Raw genomic sequence first — 11,102 nt, forward strand, 5'->3', positions numbered from 1 at the left:
AATAAAGAAAAAGAATTAGTTTTTTCTCTCCCTCTCACGTGATATAGGCGTAACTTTAAAATATTTAGAGCGGTTATTATTTACGCTTTCAAAATAATGGAACCCTTACATTTAAGAATATTTTAGATGCTATTAGTATTATGAGTTAATTGGACCTATTATAAAAGTTAATGGATTTAATTGGTTAGAAAAAAGAATAAAAATTTAATTAGATATTTTATAGAAGTTAATGAATTTCGAATGAGTCAAAAAAAATCTGAAACTTAATTGGAAGGCATTTTTGTGCTTTTTGTCTTTTTCTTTTTCTTTTGTTTTGTGTTCAAACTTCTAGCTAATTAATGCAACTGTCTGGCATGTGCCGTACGTTATTAGTGGAACAATATAATGTCTTCTTTTGTGCTTAATGGAGTAAAAATGTACCTTAAAAAAAATGATACTTTCGGAAGCATTTGAGTTTAGAACTATTACATAATTATTATCTTGTGTCCAAAACAAGTCCATGACGCTCTCTAAGGACCTAAAGACAAACAAATGATGGAGTAACATGCAATTATGCGATTTGACATGCATATAATAGGTGAAAGTATAAAAGGTATGACCTTTTTCTTCTTCTTTTTTTGTTATTTTATAGCAAATGGTTTCATTCATTTCTTTAAAGAAAAAAAAGGCAATTGAGTTTTTTTTTTTTTAAATATAAATATTTCATTTTTAAGAAATAATAAGTACATTTTAAAATAAAAATAAATATTAAATATTAAATATTAAAAAATATAAATAAAAAAATTTGTTCATAATAATCACCAATCGTGTTGACAGAGCATTAAATTGTAATTTTACGAAAAGAACACTCTATTTAGTGGCACTAAACCATATATCAAATTTATAGATGTTTTTTGACAAGTCTGATTATTTAAATGTCGATTTTATTTTTTCTTTTATTTATTATTTTCATAAAGAGAAAACTTAACATTCATGTAATGAATAATCATAAAACTCTTATAACAGTTCTAAAAACAAATGCTAGTCAGATCAGGTTGTCTTAAATAATAACTTATGAATCTTTTGATCAGTTTATATACTTAGAATTTTCGGTACATTCAATTATTATCATTATTTCAGTACATCCAATCAAAAACACCTTAAGCCATTATTATTTCTTTGTCCGGTGATGGATGAATGCTTAAGTTATCATTATCATTACATAGGCCCTTTGATTTTTGGCCAGAAAATGAGGGATACAAGGTCAATTGTAAAAATTGTACCTATTCAAATGATTCTTTTTTATTCCATGATATTTTAATAAGATGAAGCTATTTTCAAGATTTAATTAAATGAAGATGGAAATATCAAAATCAAAGAAACTAGAAAGAAGCACCTTTTGATCTTCATGACTTAGGAAAGAGAGAATCTTTTAATTTAGTTATTAAAAAGCAAGAGTGTGACATGGATGCATTAACTATTAGATAGTAAAAAAAGAGGGTTAAAAGGGGGTGATCTGGCCTAACACAATAAGTTTAGGGGCCAAATTGAATCTTATGCCCTTTTCAGAGGCCGATGACATGCTGTCGATTCAGTTGAAAAAAGGTCAACAAATTTAGACAGAACAGAATATAAACGGGTGCTCCGTTTTGACTAATCTTTGCTTTAAGTTAATTACTTTTTTTTTTAAGAAAAAAACTAAATTTATCCGCATATTATTGATCAGTGCTTCATTTATGCTAAAAAGAAAGTGCTAAAATTAAACAATTACTTTATAACGACGTCGTTTCGAAGCTAACATTGCAATAGCATATGTGTAATTCAATCGCCAAATCATATTAGTTTCGTTTATTTCCCGCGCTACATGACCTTCCATGGTGATTTCATCAAAAACCATGACCGTCTTCTTTATCTTCTCCATGCCTGCACAAGGGCTCGTTCCCTTGCCACAACAAAACCTCTCCATGCACTCACTATCACACTTGGTCCTAACCCAAATCAACCCGCTTATCTTTTCAACAATATTATTTCTCTGTACACTTCTTTCAGTGAATTGTCCCTCGCACGTAAGGTGTTTGACAATATGCCCCAAAGAAGTATTGCATCCTATAACTCGATTATCACTTCTTATTGTAAGTATGGTTATTTAGAAGAAGCTTTGGGAGTTTTTTCTCGGATGAGAGATTGTGGGTTTCGGCCCAATAACTTCACGTTGTCTGGGTTATTGTCATGTTCAAAAATGGATCTTTCGATTGGGCTTCAATTGCAGGCATTGGCGATGAAGAATGGGCTGTTTTATATTGATGCTTTTGTGGGTACTGCTTTATTGAATGTGTTTGGAAGGTGGGGGTGGTTAAATGAGGCATTGCATGTTTTTGAGGATTTGCCTATTAAGAGCTTGGTGACATGGAATTCTATAATATGTTTATTTGGACAACATGGCTATGTGGAAGATTGTATTATTTATTTCTGTGAGCTCCACAGGGAAATAGGTTGTTGTTTATCTGAATGTTCTTTTGTGGGTGTCTTATCTGGATTAGTATGTGGGAAATATTTGGAATTTGGAGAACAAATACATAGTTTAGTTACTAAGACTGGGTTTGACTACACAGTTTCAGTTGTGAATTCTGTAATCAGTGTGTATGTCAAATGTGCGACATTACACCTAGCAGAGAAAAAGTTTGAGGAGGCTGCTTGTAAGGACATTGTGACATGGAATACTATGATTGTTGCATTGGCAAAAAGTGAGAAGCCTATAAAAGCTTTAGAGCTTTTCTTTAAAATGCCGAGGGATGCAATCAGGCCTAGTCAGATAACATTTGCGAGTCTCATTAGCTCTTGTGCTAATTTACAGATTCCAATGTATGCAGAATTTATCCATGCTAAAGTAATCATGCATGCTTTTGATACTGATGTTTATGTGGGTAGTGCCTTGGTGGACTATTATGCTAAATGTGATAAATTGGATGATGCCAGGTGCTGTTTTGTCAAAATTCATGAGAAGAATGTGGTTTCTTGGAATTCTTTAATTCTGGGTTGTGCAAATAAATGCCCTTATGCTGCTATTTCTTTGCTGGTGGAAATGCTTCAATGTGGATACCAGCCCAATGAGTTTTCATTTTCAGCTGTTCTTATATCATCATCCATTTTAGAGCTGCAGCAGCTTCATTGTCTAATTATAAGAATGGGCTATGACAACAACGACTATGTATTAAGTTCCCTTATTACCTCATATGGAAGGAATGGTCTCATTTCTGATGCACTGGTCTTTCTTGCAGCTTCTGAAACTCCACTTGCTGCTGTTCCTTCTAACAATGTTGCAGGAATTTATAACAAGGCTGGACATTACTATAAAACATTAGAGTTACTTTCTCAGCTTGAAGAGCCAGATAATGTTTCTTGGAACATTGCCATTGCCGCTTGCGCTCGCAATGGTAATTATAAAGAGGTTTTTGAACTTTTCAAACAAATGCTCGTGGCTCAAATTCATCCAGATAATTATACTTATGTTAGTCTTCTAAGTTCATCTAGTCAAATCTGCGATCTTGCTTTGGGTAGTTCTATCCATGGTTTCCTCATAAAGAATAATTTCAGTTCATGTGATACATTTGTCTGCAATGTATTGCTAGACATGTATGGAAAATGTGGGTGCCTCAGGAGTTCAGTTAAAATCTTTAACAGTATGAGAGATAGAAACCTAATCACATGGACAGCTCTAATTTCAGCCCTCGGAATCAATTCCTGTGCCCATGAAGCATTAGAAAGGTTCAAAGACATGGAACATCAGGGGCTTAGACCTGATAAGGTTGCTTTCATTGCAGTGCTTACAGCATGCAGACACGGTGCATTGGTGGGAGAAGGGATTGAGTTGTTCAAGAAAATGAAGAGTTATGGTCTTGAACCAGAAATGGATCATTACCATTGTCTTGTGGATTTATTTTCCAGGCATGGACATGTTAAGGAAGCAGAGAAAGTAATTTCCAGCATGCCTTGCCCACCAAATGCTCTCATATGGCGGACTTTTCTTGAAGGATGCAAGAAATACAGAAGTAAAGAGGATCAGTTAATAGTAACATAAACTTAAATCTCGACCAATAGTATGTTGTGAGAGGAAAGGGGATGGAGCAATTAGACATGTAAATTAAAATTTGTTCAATGGGTTCTTTGGATTTGACTTTAAGTTCTTGTTGTCAAGGGCTGTTTGTTCCAAGGCGGATTGTTTATTTTGGCCGGTGGTGCTGATCTAAGCTCACGTGATGGGCATGGAGGCCAAACACCACTGGGGATTTACCAAAAAGTTTTCTTCTTCTTTCTCCTCAGCTTGGTGTCAGGTGCCACATTTGCCTATGGTCATCCTGTACTTTTGTAATATTAATCAAGCAGAAGCGGTGACGACTCGTACTTTGTGGACAGCAACCACAGAATGTTCCTTATGCACGTGCACGCCAAAAACTAAAGTTTTGCCTCAAGCTTCAAACAAACACCTCAGTTTGGGCCACCTGCTCTTGTTTTCAATTTATGCGAAAGGCTACCCGATTATCCAGATATATTGAGTATTTGATCGTCTTCTGTATTTTATATTAAACAGACATGGTTTAATTTACATTGACAAGATTTAAGATATCTGATTTTTTTGTTCTTGGTACGCTGTTCGTAAAGTAGATCTTGAAGGAAAAATTTCAGAATTGCAATGAACGGATAAGCACCCCTGATAAGCTAACCTGAAAGTATGTTCATGTATCACCAGGAAAAAATTACTGTTACAAGAATGTGGTATGAGTTTCAGCTGAGGATAAGTTACTTCTAAAACAGCTTAACAGTCAATTATTTATACATTTAAAGTTTAATGGAGTGGTATTTTGAGAAGTAGAAAAAGAAGATGGTCACCAGACTTTTGTTTGTTCCTCGGGATAGAAAGATCTGCAAGATTAACCTTTAAAAAGGCCTCGGATATCAACTTCTTCTTAGCTGTATTTTCTTTGGAAAGATGTATATTTCTGGAAAATTACTAGAAACTCATTACAAGCTACTTCAGGTATGCTAGTAGTGCGCAGGACTAAGAAAGAATAGTGGAAATAAAGATGAAACACAAAAGAAATGAATACAACTGAAACGGGAAAAATCTCATCTGCTTTGTGATAGAATATTTATAAAAAAATTGCAGACAACATTTAGATTATCTACTTTAGCACATAAAGTTAATCTAGTGACGTGGATAAGATTAGGTTAGATCTACACATTTAACTATTCTTTATGTTTAAAACTTCTTAATTCTAATTAGACTTTTGATTATATCCAACAGTTATCATGTGAAATTCTCCTATATAGTTTACCATGTAGAATCCCTGCTGATATTTGTGTCTGTATTATTTGGATTTTCTTGAGATTCTCCACCTTTGCTGGCATGAAAAGTCTGAGAATAATGATAAGGAATTATAGTAATATATCTGAAATAAGATATTAATTTTTATGGATGTCCCTGACCATTTGGAAAGGGACACTAGGAATAGTTTATGTTCCTGAGTCAAATTAATCCGGATGTGGCGAATTGGTGGGAAAGGGAAAATGATAGTTTAAGTGGCTTCCAAAGAATTATGTTTATACCTTCTTTTTACTTGCTACCATGAACTTTGTTGAATCAATGTGATGTGACTGTGTCAAGTAGGATTAATTGATACACCTGAAAGTGTGGGCATTATGGATTCACTCACAAGCTTGCTAACCCATATTCCTGAAAGAGAGGTAATCGAGGACCATATCCTCTTACAGAATTTTTGTTGACCACCGTCCTAGGAGTGCTCCATTAAGACAACAATGGAGACTAAGCTGTCTGAACTTACAGTTTGTTTGATTGGTGCGTAGAGACATTACTCTTCCCCGTGTCATTTGAAGAAAGAAGCAGTCCAAAGGAAATAGGTTTCATTTGTTTTTAGTGGTTCGGAGGTAATGAAATGGGAGAGCACAGCCACCACCTTTACAGAAATCTCCAAATTTAAAATAGAAGTTTATGCATATTCTTAGGTACTTATGTTTTCCTTTTATACCATTACCAACATAAAAAAATAAAATGATAAAGTTTGTACAGAAAAAATAAATTCAAACAACAAAATGTAGTGACTTAATTTTATCTCCACTATTACTAAACTATCTCTGCGTCTAAGCCTATAAATATAGTCACTCCCTTTAGCTATCTTGCTCATCTTTACTTCAGAGTCCTAACTATCTGTTAACTGTTCAAACTGGCTGGTCTTGCCATAAATATTGTTTTTCAGATTTAGGGTCAAGTTCAAGCTTTCTACAAGGTGTAGTAGTCATAAAATACTAGCTTTCAGTTGTCTAGCCTCTCTTTCAAAAACAACTTTATACCTCACAAGCTAGCATTGGATGGCTAATTCAACTGCAAAATGTCTTCTAATTCTGTCCATGATTGTGTTCATGATACTTATCATGAGGTCTGAGGCAAGAGTCGAACTCAACAGCCGGCTTCTTTTACGTGACATGGGATATACTGAATCAAAACTGGAGCACCATAGAAGGATTTCCAGGCTAAATTCAGATACTGATAGACTGTCACCTGGAGGACCAGATCCTGAACATCACTCTCATTCTCCTGGAAAGCCTAACTGATCAGTACCTTATACTTAAGTGTATGTGTTTGGTTGCAGAGACTTTGCTGCTTTTGAATATGCTGCATGCTATTAGCTTATTATATTATATATGAAGCATACTAAAATAAAGCTACTGTTGCTTATTCTGCGGAACGGAGACAATACTGCAACCTCGTACATGTAGTAAGAGGAGCTTGTCTTGCAATAAAAGAAATATATATCAAATATTTTCTGAAGAATGAGAATGCATCTTTGGTTTCCTGTTTATCTTGTAATTTACGATAGAATTTGTTAACTAATTATATGCGTAGAACCCAGTACCCTAATGCATACAATTGCTTTATTAAAGCTAACTGACACTCTAATGCATTCGTTACCAATAAAATTTCCATTTTATATATTTTCTGATGATAATGCTTTTTCTTGTCCAATTAATTATTTATGTCGTAGTGATTCTAAAATTATTTTCTTTTTCAGATTGAAATACCACTTATTCGGACATAAATCTGCTCTTTAAGTTTTGATTACCCCCGGAAGCTCTTTGAGATCTTAAATATGCATCTGGTAACCATTGTTTTGCTGTAACGCCATAATTGATTGAATAATATAGAGTCTTTCATGCCACAAGTTTAATTAAACTACTCTCTGCTATTAAGGAAAAATAAAAAATAAAAAATAAAAATGGCTGGAAAAGTGGCATAATTATAAACGGATCCGGCTCCCTTAAGTTTCGATGTCCTTCATTTTCTTTAAGTCAATTGTTAAAGGAAGAACAACTTATTATAATTTATACATGAAACTAAGATCTTGTATTCTTTCAAAATTATAGAAGAATTAAAATGGATTACCCACTTCAAATGTTAAAAAAGAATTTCTTACTTCATGTAAAATCTCATGTATTTTCCTTTTTAAAATAATTTCCTCAAAATATTAACTTCACTTTGGAAGATGTTCTATAAATATAAATATAGTTTCTGCGGGATTTTCTTCATTTGCTCACTATAAATACAGCTTAATGATGGTGACTTACTTGCACTAGACTTTTTTTCCTTAACAAGATCCAATTGATTAGATCATCTATGAAGGTCCTATGTACTAAAACAAGTAAAAATGAAGAAATCTTAGTAAAGGTCAATCTCAAATTGATTATTAGTCATGAAAAATGTAAGAAAATAATGTTTGATTGCAAAGTAAAACCCAAAATTACAAGAAGAAGATCGCATAGTAAAGGAAAATCCGAATTTGGGTATGATTTTTTACCCCAATTGACAAATAAGCATAAACCCTTGAATAAGATTTTTAATGTATTACGTAACTTGAGGAGAGCTAGGGTTTTCAAAAACTCTGACAAATGTGCTTATGCTTAAATTGAAATTTGAATCCTAGCGCCTTATCATAGATAAATTTGTCTCCTTTTACCACTAAATTAGAATAAAAAGTAACTAAAAAGAATCAAAGAGTTTGAATATATGGCAGGTTGGATGTCTAAGGGATGGCCTATTGGCCAGGTTTAGTTTGCTCTCATTACAAGTTGTGTTACTTCTGCTTTTCCTAAATCAATATAATGGACTCTGGTTTATAAAAGAAAAGAAAAAAAAAAAGATAATCAAATTTTTGACTGAGGAGAGCAAAACTATGTCTGATTCAACAACGTAAAACATTTCTTGTAAAACTTTAAAGGATCCAAATAAATAGATATATATATATATATATAAATATATATATATATGTTAGAGGTCTGCATATATTTAATCGTGATACATATCTGATTTTTCTAGTAAATCTTAAAACTTTTCATCCTGAAGTCAAATCATCTGTCATCCATGATCATCTTCTTCCAATGAAACAAAAGCATTAACGTAAAATGACAAATTTTTGCTTATACCACTAACTAAAATTATTCCCTTTTCTTGTTTTTAGTAAATATTATTAATAGTCTCCTTGTTGGCTTGGGACGTGTCTGTATATTGAAATCTGCATATATATATATATATATATATATATATATATATATATATATATATATATATATATATAGGGATACAATTGCAAAATTTGGTGTCAATTCTCCCACCACCTTAATTAGTTTACTACCTTTAACTTACCTTTCTTTTTGTCTTTTACTAAACTTTAACTTACCCTTTCGAAACTAATATTTATGTACATTACATCGCCATGAAAGCTAGGTTTGGTTGTTGCAATCTTCATAGATGAAGTCTATTCTTAAGTTGGGAAACGTATGCATGCGGCAACAGTACTTCGTACAGAAAGAGTTAAGGTTTTGAGCATAAGTATACATGGTGTTGAAAGTGGCTTTGCAGCATGTAAGTTGTAGAAAGCATGAAAAACTTTCCTCGTTGATAAGGTTTCAGTGCTCTGAATCCTTTTATAGCTCAAAACCAATGACCTTTGCGATATCATATTTTGGCACCTTCATCTCTAATGTGAAAGTAGTAATTCTCTTTCGAACTGATCTCTTTGTATTCAATTTTTATATATTTTAGATATATGCATATAAAAAGAAATATTAGATAATTGATTATCAATGATGAATTATTTCAACCTCGTACCGAATTAAATCCGACAATAAAATAAATGCAATCTCACATGTAATTCACTAGAAAAACATCATTGTTATATTCCACATTATTAATTCTTAGACTCATGTTCTGATGGAACCATTGGGTTTGAATATGCATGGTGCAAATTAAATCTTTTTTTTTTTTTTTTTTTTCTTTTTGCTTTACAACCACATGAATATCACTAGCTAGGGCAAAATCCAATTACAAGGTCACACGACCTTACGTGGAGCCACGCCTTTCTTTGTATTGATTATAGACCGAAGCTTATACAGAACAAAAATTCAGCCCTGGCTTCTTCCCTTTTCTTATTCCTTTTAAATTAATTTAGCAGCCCCACATGCAATTATATAAAAAGAATTATATTCTTAATAATTTATCATTTTTCGATGAGATATTAATGGTAAAATCAAGCTTGACCTATCAAGCTTGAGAATGGGTAACATAAGCTTTTTTAATGGAGAATTTGTCATTTTCCATGTGTAGACTATCATTTTTACTTGTCAAATTGTTATATGCTTAACTATTTAATATAACTCTGACTTTTAGATATAATTTTTCTTTGGTCAGAAGGAACACTATCCATTTGCAACTGTCAATCTAAAGAGATCAATTGACAATTGTTTACAACTGCCAAAGAAATCAACCGACATTTGTAGATTCAGAATAGGATTTCCATTAGGGTTTGTGGCCTTCCTGTTTGATAATAGGTTTGTCCTAGTTTATGGAAAACCCATTAAGAAGTAGTATACCTTTAACTATTGTCCAAAAGAATAGAATTTGCAAAACAGAATTTTCAGCTCAGTTTGATTTGAAGGGTACTGTTGGGTCTTGAATCATATATGTAAAACTTCTTAAATCTCTTAATTTTGATTCTAAAACATATGAATTATTAGAAATTCTTTTGCCTCCAATATTGTATTTGGTAGATAGATGAATGTAACTATATGGATTTGAAGTTTATTATTTCTATAATATAAAATACTCAAAATATCTGTCGCTGATTTATTTATTTAATAACTAGGCAATTATTACTATTTTTTTTCTTTTGGTATACTGGTTAAGATTGTATAAACCAAATCATTAGGGGAAACATATGACTAAATTCTTGAGGTTTAGCATGTTTAATTTTAGAAACTTCAATGGTAATAAAATTAACTCTTAACAAGAGGTGATATAACCAAATTACCTGAGATAAAAATCATATATGGGTAATTTATTTAATTTTTATGTTTAGTGAAACACACTTCAACTTTTAATTTACAAAAGTAGCCAACTTAAGGGTAAGTTAAGGGTTTATAAGTATATATAGAAGGACTAAAGTATCGAGTCATATACAAATATTGGGAACAAAAGGCATGTGATATTTTTCAAAATACAGGGATCACAGTATATATTGTGCTAAATTTTAAGGACTTAATTGTAATTTCCCAACAATAAACTATAGAAAAGCTGGTATTCAGAATAACATTACTTAAATCTATCCCAATTGCAAATTGAAAATTTTAAATGGCTCTATTGATTAGTAGCTATGTTTAATCAACAGGAGAATCTCAATCCTAAACTTGAGTACTAAATTTAAATAAACAGAAAATATATAAAAGGGAAAACATTAAATATAAATAAAATGAGGCAGCACATTGTGGCCCATATATATGTATCTTTCTACGAATAAATTTAATAAGATATATTTTTCCTTCATTAATAAGATCTCCCAAATCAGAAATGATAGGTTAGATATTGGATAACCATACATACAACAAAAGAAACAATGTAATCCTCTTCTAATTAATATTTAATTACATAATTATTTTATTAGTATAATAAGATTTTGATAGAAAAAATTACAGTGGATACTATTATATAGAGCAATAAATAAATTTTGATAAGATGGTCCTTAATAATCACTAATGAACAATTACAAGAAAAACTAATA

At 32.0% G+C, this 11,102-nt stretch overlaps 1 protein-coding gene across 1 annotated transcript; it reads left to right on the forward strand.

Annotated features, from left to right (window-relative positions):
- Positions 1-1,717: 1,717 nt before the first annotated feature.
- LOC8264219 (pentatricopeptide repeat-containing protein At3g58590) lies at positions 1,718-4,622 on the forward strand. The gene has a single exon (XM_015722924.3). The coding sequence runs from the start codon at positions 1,844-1,846 to the stop codon at positions 4,055-4,057; it is 2,214 nt and encodes a 737-aa protein (XP_015578410.2). The 5' UTR covers positions 1,718-1,843; the 3' UTR covers positions 4,058-4,622.
- Positions 4,623-11,102: the final 6,480 nt, after the last annotated feature.

Source organism: Ricinus communis, chromosome 7 (assembly GCF_019578655.1).
Source record: "Ricinus communis isolate WT05 ecotype wild-type chromosome 7, ASM1957865v1, whole genome shotgun sequence".
Lineage (NCBI taxonomy): Eukaryota > Viridiplantae > Streptophyta > Magnoliopsida > Malpighiales > Euphorbiaceae > Ricinus > Ricinus communis.